The sequence below is a fragment of the Panicum hallii genome, chromosome 9, assembly GCF_002211085.1.
Source record: "Panicum hallii strain FIL2 chromosome 9, PHallii_v3.1, whole genome shotgun sequence".
Taxonomy (NCBI): Eukaryota; Viridiplantae; Streptophyta; class Magnoliopsida; order Poales; family Poaceae; genus Panicum; species Panicum hallii.
In genome coordinates this window covers 10,583,020-10,599,635 of record NC_038050.1, presented here as the reverse complement: position 1 = coordinate 10,599,635, position 16,616 = coordinate 10,583,020, and the positions used below count along the sequence as shown (strand labels likewise).

The 16,616-nt window shown below is 48.5% G+C and overlaps 3 protein-coding genes across 4 annotated transcripts; all 3 read right to left on the bottom strand.

Moving 5' to 3' along the window:
• Window positions 1–1,710: 1,710 nt before the first annotated feature.
• Window positions 1,711–4,257, bottom strand: LOC112872752. Its single transcript, XM_025935813.1, has 4 exons — window positions 4,024–4,257; window positions 2,610–3,956; window positions 2,258–2,507; window positions 1,711–2,058 (listed from the first exon to the last, which is right to left on the bottom strand). Exons 1-4 carry the CDS (start codon window positions 4,255–4,257, stop codon window positions 1,787–1,789), a joined length of 2,103 nt encoding a protein of 700 aa, XP_025791598.1. The 3' UTR covers window positions 1,711–1,786.
• Window positions 4,258–5,299: 1,042 nt separating this feature from the next.
• LOC112876858 lies at window positions 5,300–8,682 on the bottom strand. Of its 2 annotated transcripts, none has more exons than XM_025941039.1 (2): window positions 8,531–8,682; window positions 5,300–6,527 (listed from the first exon to the last, which is right to left on the bottom strand). In XM_025941039.1, the coding sequence occupies exon 2, from the start codon at window positions 6,523–6,525 to the stop codon at window positions 5,560–5,562; it is 966 nt and encodes a 321-aa protein (XP_025796824.1). In that variant the 5' UTR covers window positions 6,526–6,527; window positions 8,531–8,682; the 3' UTR covers window positions 5,300–5,559. The 2 variants fall into 2 exon arrangements, with proteins under 2 accessions (XP_025796824.1, XP_025796823.1); XM_025941038.1 differs by lacking the exon at window positions 8,531–8,682 and adding an exon at window positions 7,062–7,363.
• Window positions 8,683–8,894: 212 nt separating this feature from the next.
• Window positions 8,895–11,102, bottom strand: LOC112876618 (UDP-glucose 6-dehydrogenase 2). The gene is made up of 2 exons (XM_025940761.1): window positions 10,962–11,102; window positions 8,895–10,581 (listed from the first exon to the last, which is right to left on the bottom strand). Exon 2 carries the CDS (start codon window positions 10,549–10,551, stop codon window positions 9,106–9,108), a length of 1,446 nt encoding a protein of 481 aa, XP_025796546.1. The 5' UTR covers window positions 10,552–10,581; window positions 10,962–11,102; the 3' UTR covers window positions 8,895–9,105.
• Between the last annotated feature and the right edge of the window lie 5,514 nt (window positions 11,103–16,616).

Here is a 16,616-nt window from a genome sequence, read left to right as displayed (position 1 = left end):
TTAAATCTTGTTATACTAGACAAATGGTAAGGTTTGTACCTGAATCTTGATTTTATCATTTTTCCATGATAGAACAAACTTATATTCAGATTTGCTTTAAATGTATAGATCAAGAATGACTTGTTTGTATTTTCCAGTTTCTTATGTTCATAGTTGGCATGTCTTCGTTGTGGGAGAGTACAGTAGCTGCTAATATGATTTTATTATTAGAGTCTGAAATTTCCGTATGTTGAGTCCTAGTATGCTTTTATTAAAGTCTCATCGATTTTTCTCTTTGACCTTGTATTTCTGTGTTGGCTGGCGATTAAAACAAAAAAAGTTGAGAGTGGATTTGACAGATGTAGATTCACTCAATATAGGGGGTATTCTTTGCATACTGAAATTTCAATACTAATTTGCTGCAATAACCCTGTGATGATAAGCTGGCTGAAGGGACATGAGGTATGAGCTTTAGATGTTTAGGGTCATCGTTGTTGGCATTCTTCCATCTCAATCGTCTCTGTACACATGAAGATACTATTTTTAACAATACTTCATGTGTTCATGGCTGTTGTGCTTTGATACTTTTTAAGTGAAAGTTATTATTTTAGTTTTGAGAAAGACACGATACTAGTATTTTGCATCTTCTCACTTCAAAGTTGTGTAGGCCGTAGGCCAGAAAAGCATTTGTTGTGATAATTTCAGGCATGGTTTCTTTCATTATGACCCCATTTCCAGTACTTACCACAAGACAGAAGAAAAAAAAAGTTTTGGATCAGAATCTTCAATCTTGTGTTCTAGCATCACAAAATAGTCTAATGATTCATGCATATATTCTTATCTTTCTAGTGATAGCTTGGTCCATGCATCAGAACTGAAATTATCCAACCGAGCTATCTGTTATTGGATAAATTAGTTGATTTCGGTATTATGTTGTCTAATAGAGTTTTTTAACTCAATGAACTGCCTTAAGCATTTTTACTTGATTGTAGGATGGAGACATTCAAAATTGATTACTGTTATCATGTTTTTTGCCCCAAAAAAAACCTTGCCTGTGCTACTAAAGTAAGCAATGCTTCTCTCTGAAAGGTAACAAGGCTGTCATAGTTTCTTCTCTAATCACAATCAGCAGTGATTACTAAAGTTCTCTTTTGCATTTGTTCACGGTTGGCTTGTATCTTTGCTGATGCGAAAGCAACTAAGATTAGTGTATCGAACTGCTGATTGGAGTAGGTGCATTGGATGATCTTCACATGTTTTTTGCTGGTGTTTTCAGGATGGAGTAGCCATGGAAAAGTATCACCTTCCCAACTATTGATCTTGTTTTCGACGGGAAAATAAAAAATATTGGCTCCATGGCCTTCCAACAGTACGAAGGGGTCAGCAAGGTGATTTGGAATTGCTTAATGTCTCCCCAACCCCAAGCTTGGTCTATTGCGATTCGGAATTAATTTGCATTCCCTAACTGGTATTAGATCTGCACCGTAAAACATTAGGGACTTGCTATCATATTGTTATTTTTATATAAATTCACATCCTCGAGTCCCTAGCCTTGCCGAGATGATAGTTCTCAGCATCGGTCATGACAATATGGTGCTGTATCACGTAGTATCAGACAACACTTAATGGATGGATGATGGATCGCATCAAGTCGATCTGAATGGTTGGTGCTAATATGTGAAAAATTATTGAAGCAGAATTCTGTGCAATATTACTAGCAGAGTTCAGGCAAAGGTAACAAAGTAGGCTTGAAGCTTGGCCTACAAAAAAAAAAGTAGGCTTGAAGCTGAAAATAGTTACTACAGTACTAAACAAGCATGGGACCCTTCACAGTCCTAGCACGAGCATTCAAGAACTCGGCACACTTGGCATCCCTATCGGCATCGAAATGGATGCAGTCCTCCTCACATATGTCTACAGAACCTGTAATAAGCCAGTCGCCACTGTCATCAACTGTCTTGCCACCTAAATCCTCGCAAGCCATCCTCTCAAAGGCAATGTCATAGGCATTGTACTTCTCTGAATCCGGGTGGACAATCTTAGCCCCTTCGTTCTCACAGTAGAAACAACGACCTTTGGCTGAGAGAAATAAAATAAATAATAACCATCAGTCCTATCGATAAAGAAAAGCTCTTTGTGAAGAAAAGACAGTCTCATAGCTTACAGAAGAACAAAGGTAAGTATGGTGTGAAAGTGGTCACGCTACTGCTCATCGATGTAAATATTACTAAAAATGTATATGCAAGTAGGAAAACACAAAAATGGAAAGAGATTGTACCAGGGTGCCCCATGATTGGCCAACAGGAAGATTCATCATTCACGTCTTCAATGTTGGAGCACTCAGCAAAGAACAGTATAGGAACTGCATCAGAAGAGTGTGAATCTGCAGGGCTCGCCAAGAAGTTAATGTGAGAATCCTGAATTTTTCTTGGATGCATATGCCCGGGACCGTAATGGAGACCCCAAACGAAGGACTTGCCTACGTTCCTATTCAAGCCACAGATAACATGGAGCTCGTATGCAGGTCCCTGTGCAGATTGCAGAACAGGGTAAACAATGAATAAGATGTTGTCAACATTTACAGTGACATTTCGATGATGCTGAAAAGCTCAAGGAACTAACAAACATACCCCAGTTTGCTGCGTGTATTTCTTCAGAGCGGCATTAACCTTGGCAAGGACAAAACTTTCCTCCTCCTTGAAATCACTCTGAATCCATGACAACACCTTGGATCCCTCCTCAGAAAGCTCAGGAACTGTTTCAGCTGCACCATGGGGAATGGAACAGTGTTCCATCAACATCTGCGAGATGAGCTGCAGGTCCAACGCCTTTGGTTCTGTCCGCAGGGAGAGGGGCAGGACAGGAAACGTTGAGACGAGAAAGTTCACCACCGCATCAGGATCCGGGTGCATTGCAGCGGTGGCCGCAGCCTTGCAGGCGCTTTCCTGCTCCACCGTCACCGTGCTTCTCTCAGCATGCCCTTCTCCTCTCGCCATTTCGATTGCTCCCCAAAGATCGGCCTCGGTGAAGAGCAGATAGCGCATGGCTTGGTGCTCGGAGATGGTGTCAAAGCAGGCGCGGAGGTAGGCGACAAGGCCACGGAGCGAGCGGCACGCCACGAGGACAAGGCTCCTGGAGCAGATCATGGCCACGGAGAGCTCTTCTCGCGGCGGGAACATGGCCTCGGACCACACGGTGTTGAGCACGATGTTGGAGACAGGATCCCTGAAAGGGCCATAGCAGTGGCCGGCCTTGAGGAGGCTCCGGTGGTAGCGCCGCAGCAGGTCGGCCGCCGGCAGCCGGGCGAGCGCGTCCAGGTACAATCCGTAGACCCTGTCGAGCAGGACGCTCTGCAGAGATTTTGTAGGGACAAACGGCGGCGGCCTGGTCAGCTCCAGATGGAACTGTGGCGGGGTTACTCCGGCGAGGCCGCGCAGCTTTCGCCGGCGCTTGGTCAGCAACCCGCTAATGTTCTCGATGGCGGTGCAGGAGAGGCTGCCGCCCTCCGCGGCGAGGAACCGCGACACCTGCTCCATCCGGGACGCGAACGAGTAGGACCTGTTGACGAGGGCCCTGGGCTTGGGGTGGCAGGCGGCCAGGGCGGCGCATTTTAGGGCCGTCTTGGTGGTCCGGGAGGCGAAGCTGAAGCTGCGGCCGGAGTAGCTGCGGTCCTCCAAGATGAGCCGCACGGCGACGATGGGGTCGGTCCCGGCCAGGCGGAGATACTCGAGCGCCTCGGAAACCCGGAGGTAGCGGAAGTAGTAGGTGAGGAACGCGACCGAGCGCCTCGAGCGACCGCGCGGCGAAGGGCATGTCGCGGAGGAGGGGGCGGGGCGGGGACCAGTACTTGACGTCGCCGGTGTCCGCGACGGCCCGGGAGAGCGCCCTCCTCCGCCGCCTCTTCGCCGCTGCCGCCGCCGCCGCCTTCCGCTTCGTCTCGCCCCCGACGGAGTCGTCGTCGTCGGGCTCGGACTACACGGGCGTGATCACGGCGGGCTTGCGCTGGGGGGCGCGGCTGCTGCAGGAGGAGATGGTGTTGAAGACAATGTTGGAGACGGGATCCGAGAAGCCGACGCAGAGGCCAGCCTTGAGGAGGCGGGGGACCAGCGCCGGCATCTCGCCCACCGGCAGCCGGTCCAGCGCCGCCGCGTAGAACCCGTTGATGGTCTCGAGAAGCGCCGATCTGTTCTGGACGAGGCGCCGCGACGTGTTGCATCTGTAGGGGCGGTCGGCGTAGGGAGGCCTGCTCCGGCGGCGACGCTTGCCCGCCCGCGCCATGATCGATCGGAGTCGCGAAGAGGCGACAACGGGTGGGGACGTAGGTCTAGAGACGAAATCGGGCAGATTTCTCTGCGGCGACGTCGCGTGGAGTTTCCGAGTTTGGCCTCTACAAAATCGTCATTTTATTTCGTTTGAACCAGCATGCTGTTATAGGATAATAAAGCAAAATCAAATCCAATATGTTTTACTTAATTTCAAGATTTTTTTTAAGTCAACATTTTGGGCACGCAGTTTCAATATTTCCGTATAAATGTTGACTAGTTTACCAAAAATATCGAATTAGGTTTCTCAGATCGCTGAACCAAGTATTAATAAATGAAAATACAGAAATAGTTACATGTGTACAAGCCTGCTATGCCGAGGGGGGGAAGGCAGTGTTACATGTAAGAACACTGGTCACTCCTAATAACATGTCATTGATATCCTTCGCCTATCTATTAGTAGCCAGGAATGATGTAGTTTTTGCAGTTGACTGGTAGTCTGAAACAGAAACCGTGCCAATTTCAGACAACACCAAACACTCGCTGATCCACCATGGATTCTGCTCAGACTTTGGGCTCTTGCTGCTGTAGTGCTTGTCACTGAGAGGCTGAGAACTGGAAGGTTGCTACAGAGCAACTGGCTATGCACTTCAAGCAGCTGCTGTCCTGTTTTAGCAATGCTGCTTGCAGTGCGTTCTCTATCCATTGCAGAAGAGCAAGACAGCTGCAGAAGAACCACTGGTGCAAAACGGAATATACAAACCAAAAAATTTACGGACTTTCAGTCACCATACAGTCAAGGCACGCGCGTTGACGTTACAAACGTAATCACCAAATTTCAGACCTGAGGAAATACCGGTCAAACAATCATACATGCATATCCTGCAGTAAACCCAACACTGCTGGGAAGTCAAACACTCAATTGTGTAACTGTAGAGAATACTAGATAATGATATAAGCATTAGAAAAGAAAGATAGGAATGAGCAACGGGCTGAACAAATTCAGGAACCATCTCTGTTAACACAGAGTCACAGACACAAAATAAAATGCATTGCAAGTTTGTAACAACCTGAACAAGCCTGCTATGCCCCACCGGCAACCGAAAATGAGATCATGACCCTCACTTCACTGTCACTAGATACAGAATCAGTATTTGAGGAACAAAATTGCAGGGCTACATGTAAGAACGCTGGCATTTCTAATAGCAGAACACTATTAACTACCAAGTAAATCTACCAAGGGCATGAATGGCATCAATATCCTTCACCAATCTATTAGTAGCTTTTGTCACCAGAGGATTTAGACACTGTACCAATTTCAGACAACGCCGAGCATTCGTTCACTCCGAAAAGCTCTTGTGGTCCACGATGGAGTTTGTGCAGACTTTGCACTCCTGCTTCTGTAGTTTCTGTCACTGAAACCTGGAAGGTTGAGATTGAGACATAGCAATCGGCTATCCACTTCAAGCAGCTGCTGTCCTGTTTGAGATACTGCAGAGTTGGGTGATGCTGCAACTTTTTCATGATCAGGAACTTTGTGAAACTTCTTATGGCTCGCCAATCCTTTGCTGGATGTGAAGACCTTGCCGCAGAGCTTGCAATCATGGCTTTCTGTCGCCTTCAACACTAGTGACAGACTGCTGAACTTCAGCTTGACATCAGAACTGGGGCTTTCTGGCATCATCAACTCAGCATCCCCAGTTTTGCCGTGACAAGAATAGTCCAGCTCCATCTCACTCTTCTGCACACAGTAGGCTGAGTTGCCATCCATCTCAAAATCCTCATCGCAATGCTCAGACGCTGAATCCATGCCAGAATAACCTGAGATCATCAGAAGAACACGTGCAGCATTCACTTCCTCTATTCCATATGTCAACATCACTGGAGTAGACACAACAACCTTATGATCAGAGTATCCATTGCTCTCTCTTGATGCCTCCTTTGCCACCATCTTCCTCTCATGGCGAGCATGCGCCCTCATGTGCACGGACAGTGCATGGCAGGAGGCAAAAACCTTGAAGCACAACTGAAATTCCTTCTTGGGGACCATTGTCAGGTACTCATCATCACTAGAATCACACAACAACCAGGTACTATGTCGCCTCTCCCGGAGTCCATACCCGCCGGGGCCATCACCAATGTTCGGAAGGCTAAGGGTGCTCCTTGCTTGATTCTTTTGCTTGCGTTTGACGCGGTGAAGATTCATGTGGCCTCCGAGCGAATTGTAAGATGGGAAGCTTTTCTTGCATACCTTGCACCAGTGCTTCCTTCCTCTCGGTGGCATGCCTGAAATGTACATAACGAAAATTGCAGAAACGATGAACACGACACGGATGAACGGAACATATGAAAACCAGGAGCTGAAATTCTACACGGAGATGGATAAATATTGTTTCTTGAAAGCACTCTCCGAAAAAATCGGTTCTTTTCGGATGCGGGAAAAATTGGGAAAACCCTTGTTTTGACATTCACTACGGAAGGAACTTTTGAAATGACTCGAAACTTTACCCCAAATCTTGAGAGTTTTGCTCCGTTTAGAAATAAGAATACTGGACCTTTTGGATTAAAAAGAATAGGATACTCGATTGGATTACTTAGGGGAGAGAAGAGCTTAGCTACTGGACGGAAAAACCAAGAACGCTAGAACTAGAGCATAACCGTATTATCCAAAGAACCTAATCGCTCATCAAAACCAAGAAAAATTACTCTTCATACAAGAAAATGGGTGGGGTTCAACAGCATTCTTGCCGCAAGCTTGCAAATTTGCGAGTAATCTGAAAAATCAAGAACTCCAAATTGCGGGATACTAGAAAAACCAACCTCCAATCGTCTCCCTTCGGAGCTCACGGAAACCTGGAGGATTCCTTCAATCTACAGCGAGTGACCTTCCGCCGATTCCTGCGGCGGGCCGGCGGCCTCCTCCTCCCCTTGCAGCGCACGGCGGTGGTGGTGGGTTCTTGGCGTGTTGCTGCTTTCGGAAGGGAAGAGCCAGGCTTTCGCAACAAGGAGGGGGGAGGAGCTGGGGTTTTCTAGGCGCCGTGGCCCGTGGGGATTGGGGGAAGCCGTTGGCGTTCGATCGGACGGCTGTGGAGGCGCCAGAGAGAACGTGGGCGGCGGGCGGATACAGCCAAAAATTTCTGACAAGACGTGGGCGCGGGGATGAGTTCTACAATTTGGAATCTAAATATTTTTTTATGAAAGGAAATGGGATCATAAATATGTGCTAGACAGCTAGAGACCGGAGAGTTAAGAGTTTCAACTTTCAAAAGACGTCAAGTTACTTAAAATCCTTTTTGAGTTGAACTTTTTAAAAACCCCTCAAGTTGAAAGTTATTCTATTCTATAAAGCTCGCTCAACTTCGTTGGTTGAATTTTCTAATGATGGTCTGTTAATTATGAGAGGCATGGATGCATGAGAGAATCCGCAATAGTGAAACTAAGACACCTTTGGTAACTTGGAAGCATGGTGGATGTCTGAATAAGAGCCTAGCAAACCCTTTCATAAATAGGACCATTACATTACATTTGTAGCCCAATTTTTCGCCCGACAATGTAGCAAGATCCATATCTTTTGTGCCCCAGTTTTGGCATTATAAAATTTTGGCTTCAAAAAATGTAATGTCCAAAATTTAACTTACTCCTTGGCTTGAGTCCCCCCCCTTAACTCAGTCGACTAATTAAAGTGAGATATCCGAAACTCAACTATTATACCGGGATCCCGATGTTTTGCCAATATTTTATATATACATAAATAAAAGCTAAACTTAGAGCAACTCCAGCAAGATCTGTATCTAAGGTCCTACCCAAAAAGTAAGGATCAAGAGCAAAAAGTTTTACAAATTTTACTCCAACGGAATCCCTATTTAAATCTATAGAGTAGGATCTCAAACCCACCCCTCCAGCCCCTTCTTCCATGCGTGGCTAGGGAGGCCCCTACTTTTTTGCCCTATTGTTCCTCTACCTCGCCTCGCGCGCTCGGAAAGCTACCACACCCACGCCGCCGTCGCCACTGAGCTCAAGCACCCCGCTGCCTCCCGAGTTGCGGCACCAGCGCCGCCGCCGCCGCCCCCGAGATCGAGCACCTCGGTGCCCCTGAGCTGCGGCACCCTGCTGCCGCCATCCCCGAGCACCCTCGCCACCCCCAAGCTGCGGCACCCCGGCGACGCTGAGCTCCAGCACCCCCCTCCCTCCCACCCAACTACAGCACCTCATCGCCACCCTCGAGCTTGAGCTTCTCCGCCGAGATCGAGATTCTCCACCAAATCAAGAAGGGGAGCTCGAGTACGGACCTTCGGGGAAAGGGGATGGCAGCCTCTGGCGCCGCTACCGCTGGGGCATATGGACATGCAATCCGTTTTGGCCAGCAGAGGGCGAGTGCAGGCGGCAGAAAGAGGTAGGGGTGCGGGAGAGAGAAATGCGAGGCAGTGGGCGGAGGGAGATGCGTGCGAGAGAGAGAAAGATGCGAGGAAGAAGAAGGATTGTGGAAATAAAATAAAAAATTAAACACTATTGGTCACACCGGGTTGAAAATAAGGGCTGTTGTTGGAGTTATGAGTAAAAATTTACACCCTATATAAAGTAGGAAGAATCTTTACTTAGAAAGTAAAAAGTAGGGACCTTAGTTTAGTTTAGGTGGCATTGCTGGGGTTGCTCTTATTAGTACTACACAATTAAAAAATATCTCCATATCTAATAAGTACCTAAAAAAGAAGCAAATAATAAAGAATGTGGCTAATTAATCGTACATAAGCCAACGAAATGCATACCCAGCTAACTAAGTTCTGATCCCTGAAGAACAAAATGGAACCGGGAAAACGAGCTAACTTAGCAGAGAAAAAGAGGCAAGATGGGGGACGGAGGTCGATCATGCGACGGCGGGCATGTCCTTGAGCCAATCGTCGAGCGGCTTCCCGATGGAGTAGACGACGAACCCGATCTCCCGGAGCTTGGCGACGTCGACGACGTTGCGGCCGTCGAAGATGAACGCCGGCTTGTGCATGGCGTCGAACATGCGCTTGTAGTCGAGGCTCCTGAACTCGTCCCACTCGGTGAGGATGCAGACGGCGTGCGCGTCGCGCGCGGCCTCGTACGCGTCCGCCGCCATGCCCACCTGCTTCGCCAGGTCGGTGTCGCTCAGCGGCTGCAGGTGGCGCGGGTGGTCCCAGTCGAACTTGTTCATGGCCAGGTCCCGGGACACCTGCTCCCCGGTCACCTGCGGGTCGTAGATGCTCACCACCGCCTTGTCCCCGAGCAGGCCCTTGCAGACGTCGATCGCCGGCGTCTCGCGGGTGTCGCCCGTGTCCTTCTTGAAGGCGAACCCCAGCACGGCCACCTTCTTGCCGGCGACGGTGTTGAACATGGAGGACACGACGCGGTTCACGAACCGGCTCTTCTGGTAGTCGTTGATCCGGATCACCTCCCGCCAGTAGCCGGCCACCTCAGGGAGCCCGTAGCACTCGCAGATGTACACCAGGTTCAGGATGTCCTTCTGGAAGCACGATCCGCCGAAGCCGACGCTGGCGGAGAGGAAGCGCGGGCCGATGCGCGCGTCCTTGCCCACGGAGTGCGCCACCTGCGTCACGTCGGCGCCGGTGGCCTCGCAGAGCGCCGAGATGGCGTTCACGGAGGAGATGCGCTGCGCCAGGAAGGCGTTGGCGGCGAGCTTCGACAGCTCCGCCGACCACAGGTTGGTGGTGATGATGCGCTCATCGGGCACCCACTGCGCGTACACGTCCTTGAGCGCCTTCACGGCGGCGCGGCCCTCGGGGGTCTCGCGGCCGCCGATGAGCACGCGGTCGGGCGCGAACAGGTCCTGGATCGCCGTGCCCTCCGCCAGGAACTCCGGGTTGGACAGGATCTGGTACCGCACGCCGCGGCCGTTGTGCACCAGGATCTTCTCGATCGCCTCCGCCGTCTTCACCGGCACCGTCGACTTCTCCACCACGATCTTGTCGGAGCGGGAGACGTCGGCGATCATGCGCGCCGCGCTCTCCCAGTAGGTGAGGTCGGCGGCCTTCCCGGCGCCGAGGCCGCACGTCTTGGTGGGGGTGTTGACGGAGACGAAGACGATGTCCGCGTCGCCCACGTGGCGGTGCACCTCGGTGCTGAAGAAGAGGTTGCGGCCGCGGCACTGCCTCACGACGTCGTCCAGGCCGGGCTCGTAGATGGGGAGGCGCTCGCTGTTCCACCCGGCGATGCGCTGCTCCGAGATGTCCACCACCACCACCTCGATGGCGGGGCACTTGAGCGCGATTACCGCCATCGTAGGACCGCCCACATACCCCGCGCCGATGCAGCAGATCTTCACCATGGCCGGCGGCAAGATCTGCGCTCCCTGACCCTGCTAAGACGACATCAACAAAAATCAAAACCAGGGGAAAAAATAAAAAGGGGAGCATTGTCGGGCAGAGTCTTGTTGTGCAGTAAGCTTGGGCCTTGTGCAAATCATGTACAAGTAAAATGATTTTGAAACTTAGTTTTTCCATCCTGATTGGATTGTAACAACATGAGATGCATATGCTTAATCCTAACTTAAAAAAATGTACTCGTATTCTCTAACTACTTGATGGAGGCGTCCCTTTTCTGTGAGGTGATGAATGTTGATCGGATCATAAAGGAAAATAAATGGAGAGCGGAAGATAAAGCCGCAGGGCATAGCAACAAGCCAACCACACAGCAACGAAGAGAAAAAGAGAGAAATCAAGAGATCGAGGTCCAAACCTTTGACACCCGGGTGCTAGGAGGAACAGAAAAGGGAATGGAGCATGTGAAATGGTGTGAAGAAAGAAGAGAAAGGAGCCGGGATTTGCTGTTGCTGTGGTGACAGGTGAACGGCTTGGAGCGATTCTAGTGATGAGCGCCCACTTTTACCGCTCCAGCCGAGACCAGACTGACTGATCGACCCCCTCCGATTCACCATTAACCACACTTATTTAAGAGGATTGGAGGGGACCGAAAGGGTTTTTACAAAATCCCCATTATTAATCCCCTACAATTCCCTCGGGGGAGGGGATTAACTGAACAAGTTCTAAACGCTAAATGGAAACTAGTGGCATATTTCATACATCCTCCTCCGTATTCGAGTTCAAGCCACGAAAGAAAACTAGAAAATAAAAATGTTTCTGTCTAAACATCGCGGTATACGCTTAGCCTTTGTTCATTAGAACATCACAAGTACACAACACGTACCTGACAAGTCAAGGTAAATGAAACAGAAAGATGTCAGTCCATATAATGGAGAGCAATCAAGAACCAACCACTGCTTATATCAATTCTTTGTGTAGAACTGCAAAGTACTACATTTGTGGAACCCTGCTTATCTGTCTTTGTTTTGAACAATGATACAGAATGTATTGACTTGACAGCTTGCTTGGATCTACCTCCATATATCTCTCTTCCTACCTCCTAGAGTAGAGCCACACCGATGATTTCTAACCCATTTGGATAACCCAGCTTTTGTTTGATTCATGTCGCCTTTTCTTCCTCCATCTTGTATTCAACAAAGATTACGTGCACGATGATCCCTACACCACTGCCAAGAGGATCCATAAGGTGAGGGCAACGCCAATGTGGGATTACTTTGGAGTCCTGATGCCTCACATGCCCAGATTAAATATCTGCACAGAATATGTTGTGCCCTGAGAGAAGCAACAGAAAAGGAGTCAAGAAACGGGAGGAGAGATGATAGGGGAGATGTTGTGATCATCTGGATATAAAACCACCTAGCAGAGAATGCTGCGGCCTCTTAGTTTGATATATATACTAGATCTTTGCCCATGCGTTGCACGGAAGCCAAACAATTACGGAACATGGAAAAAATATGATGTTGATCCTAAAAACATGCTGAGAATTAAAAAAAATGATGAGAAAGTTGAACTAGTGCGACAGTAATAGTGGCACGTCGCAAAATTCCAACCCATGTAGAATTGCATGTGTGGTAATTTTATTTCTAATAAAATTCTAAAATTTGATTGCTTTTAGTTGTTTGACTGCTTTTTCTTTTTAGAATCGCTGTGCTTAAGAAAATTAAACATGTGCATCAGATAATCATGTTAATGCATTTTTTTCTTGAATTGTTGAATCTGAAATTAATTATTCTGTCCAAGTTCTGCAGTAAAGTAACATAGCCTGTTTTCTTAGTGGTACTTAGAGTTCCATTTAAGTCAGTAGACTTGGTGCTAAAGGATTAGGAAGTACAGAAGTCGATTAGGCTGCCTGCCAAACTTGAGCAAAAATTGAGATGATTTACTATTTTATTAAGGCTACAAAAAATGCCTACTATATAAATAGTAGCTTTTAGAAAATCGTGATAATGCTTAGCTCTCATCTGAATTTGACAATTCAAACTCTATAGCATTTGCCTCGCTGCAATTTCAGAAAATGGAGCTCCATAAGAAATATAGGAGCTCCATTTTCTAAAACCCAGGATCCATGGTCGCAGCTTAGACTTGGGAATGCAAGCCCCAGATCAGTGTCTTGTCTCAATTTCCACTCAGTTTGGTCACACGATTCCTCAAGGATCCAGACCCTCAGATGGTAGTTATCATCAATTAATGCATAGTAAATCCCCTTCTCCGACCTTCCTAGAAAGAACTCTGGATCTCTAGGCACTTCAGTACCTCTTATTGGGGGTTTGATTACTTGGTACGTACTATTTGATGATGATATTCTGCAAATTAAATTAAGAAATAGTGCTAAACAAAATCATTGTTATTATATTGGTCAATCATAATTATTAAAGTGGGCATTAATTTGCTGAAGCAGTAAAAGCATGCCCTACTACCTCATGACAAAGTCAATTTGGCAATTTGGCAGTGGATGTAGAGTGCGCCCCGCCAGTATTCAGCATGCCTATATGGCTCAAACCTCTTGTCCAGCTGCACCTCAGCGACTGTTCCTGCAGCCTCCTCCCCTTGTCGACTAAATGACCTGTCCTCCCACAGCCCCGTCCGAGATGAGAAGACACTTAGGATGCACGGTGACGGCGGCCATTCTGAACGCAACACGTCAACGGCACTACCTGCCGCACGTTTAACTATATCATCCTCACAAGGAACACTGGGGATCAAGAACACCTCGTACTGTGACGAAACGGTAGGATCAAACGCTAGGAACGCGTTGTGTATGTGTTCCGTGACGAACTCCATCCCCGCGCGTGGAGCCGTTGGGCGTTCGGGCAAGGTCGCGCACTCGTCCGTGGCAGGGTTGCACACCCAGTCGTATTGCAGGAGGAGGCCGTTGCAGTGGTCCAGGATGGCGCTGTTGGGCATGCCGTGGTCGTAATCGACGGAAGGGCGGACGAAGAACTTGGCGAACTGCAGGTTCCTGTAGCTGATGAAGAGCCCGGCCAGGGAGCGCGGGAGGAGGCCCGCGCGCAGCAGGCCGCGGCCGTCGATGAGCGCGCGCCACGCCCGGCAGACGCAGCGGGACGCGGCGGAGGACGTCCGCGAGCACGTCGTCGGGGAGAAGACGCGCCAGGTCCACCTGCCGTTGCATCCTGCCTTCCTGCAGGTCGCTCGTTCACGCGCCAGTTGAGCGGGAGCCAGCCTTGTCCTTGGGCTCTGCAGTACTACACTGCACTTGACGCGCGATTGCAATCGATCTTCAATCTGATGATGTGTGCTCTTGATTCCTTCAAACAAGGGCATATATGGGGCTCCCATCGGGTCCGAATCCATTGGCAAGGCAATTCCGACTCTGAATTGATTCATGCGCGACGCCCGATTTGATCAGAACCCAGCTGTTTATTGATCTTGATCTCTGTGCTGTAGCATTTCTGGACCTAGTAGATGTATGCTTTCTGATGGGTTGTTTAATAGCACCAATGGTTCATGGTTGTCAAGAATCAAAGAAGAGTTATGGCATTCAGCAGCGTTAGTTGCATCTCGCAAGCTCAGGGAGACGAACATGTTAGCAGCAGTATGTGAGCTGCAGTGCAGGGACACTGGTGGACAGGGAAAAGCTACCAGGGTGGCCAGATTTTAATGGCACGCCATCTTTACCTTTTTTTCAAATATCACATTTTTACGCAATATATATTGTGTAGTACTACATTTATGGAAACCTACTGATCTTTCTTTGTTGTGAGCACTAATACAGAATGCATGCATTGACAGATTGCTTGGATAGTAGATAGTACTTCAGCCACGTCATCAACCTCTATCGCAGATATCCTCACCAAACCGCTAGAGCAGGACACCTTTGCACGCTTGCGAGGGGAGCTTGGGGTTTGTTACCCCTTTTGATCGCTGACTTTTGTTTGGTTAGCGTTGTAGGTCCTTGTTTTTGCTTCTCTTGGTTTTCTAGTTTTGGTAGTTGCATTGTGCATATGCATTGTACATATTTGCATTTTGCATTACTACACTGCACTGGTATTCTTGTATACACTGTTATGATCTTCTAGTGCTTGCTAGTGTAGTTTCTTAGACTCGATCATGTATAGCTTGCTCCACAATATATGTCATATCATCTGAGTTAAGCTATTTTGATTTAAAAATCTGAAAATATGGTCACCCTGTCTTGGCTACTAGCATGATAGGATGTATTGATATGCTTTGCTATCTTATTCATGTTAGTGTGGCTTGTAATCTTTGATATGAGCTAAAATTGTTAAATTTGTTTAAAATATGTCTGAAATGGGATGAAAAGATCCAGGTGGGATTGCTTGTCGCACTGATCGAGCTTTCGGGACGGCTCACATAGCACTAGTGAGAACCCGGGCAAGGCTGTGCATGACTAAAGCGAGTGCCTTAAGCTTCTGACTGCCTTTGGCATAGGTTTGGCCTCGTTGCTAAGTAAAGCATGACAAGCTTTCAACCCCTAACAAAATCACTTGCTTGATAAGTTTGAAATGCAGAATTGAATCATGATAAAATATATTGGCTGCTTTGGATCACCTTGTATGAGTTTAACTAGCACTGCTTTCTTTATCCTACTTGCTGTTGCTAGATCATGGGTGATGCTTTTATTTTTGCTGAACTGAACTTGCTAGCTCTAGAATTGATTGATATATCCTGTTGAGCTAGATTCAGTTCCTCTTTATGAAGCACATTTGCCTGACACTAGTTGATCATATCTGTACATGTCTGAAAGTTTCACGTACACCCTCTGCACGACATTCATTGCATAGCATGATTTCAGGGGGAGTTTTAGGCTTGATGTGTGCATGTGCCAACAAGGGGGAGAATTTTTGGGAGAAGTGATCGAACAAGGGGGAGACTTGGTTGATTTTTGAAACTTGTTGCGCACAAGGCTTTGATGAGATGAGAGTTGAACTTGTGAGAGGGAAAAGCTTTGCTTGGGCAGTGTCTGTTTGTTTCTGGCTCCTGGTTTTCCTTGTTTTCCCTCCACTTCCAGCATGACTGCGTCGACTTAACCTCTGTCTTTGAGGAGTCATGTTTTGGCTTTTGATCGATTGCGTCGAGCCGTTGCCCTTATCTTAGGGAATCGATCTGTGCTTGAGTAAGTGACTATTCTTGACTTTCTGAGCTTTTTGTCACTTGCTTGAGTTCTTCACTTTTTTGCTTCTATTTTATCACTTCTTTGGTTTCAGGTGGTGTGTTGACAATGCACTCATCAAGGGGGAGATTGAGGAATGTTGAGTACTCTATCCTGCCTGTCATGAGTGAATTGTCAACCGTGTGGTGTGATCGTGCGCTTGGTCTTTGGATTGCAGGTACACGGGCGTCGAGTGTCGACGGAGAGTTGCCGTGGAGGAGCTCAGCCCGGGCGGCAGCTGTGGCATCCACTCCTGGATCGAGGACGCAAGCGGCGACGGAAGGCGGGTTTCTTGGTTTGCGCCACAAAACCAAGGAAGGTGACGGCGGTTGAAGACGCCAAGTCGTGGAGTCACGGGTGTCGGTTTCGGGATTGACGGAGGCGACGGGCGTCGACGGCGTCTAGGGCCTCGCTGCAGGCGAGGAGGTGACGGGCGTCGGGCGGCGTCTAGGGTCGTCAGAAGGCCGAGGCGGGAACGGCGTCTAGGGCCACGGCGTGGAGGCGGGAATCTTCCCGCGCGTGGAGTTTTGGCGGTTTTCTCAAAATCGGCCACCTACCCGGGTTTCACGGACCCTCCAAAACCGCGGAACGGATCTTCGTCCACATGGCGGCATCGCGGAGAAGGCTTCGAGTCGAAGAAAGAACCTCGACCGTCGGATGAGTCCAATGTATCTTTTCCGGTTTTGCCCCTACGGGCTTTCTAGTGTCTAGTTAAGTCTAGGGGTATTTTAGTCTTTAGTCTAGAAAGTTAGATGGGATAAAATAGAGAGAGGAGGGCAGCCAACTGATTGGATCCACGAGTTCCCGTCGCCCCTTATCTCCTCCTCCGTTTTTGGTTTTTTTTCCTCCTTCTCTCTAGGGTTAGGAAATCACCATGGA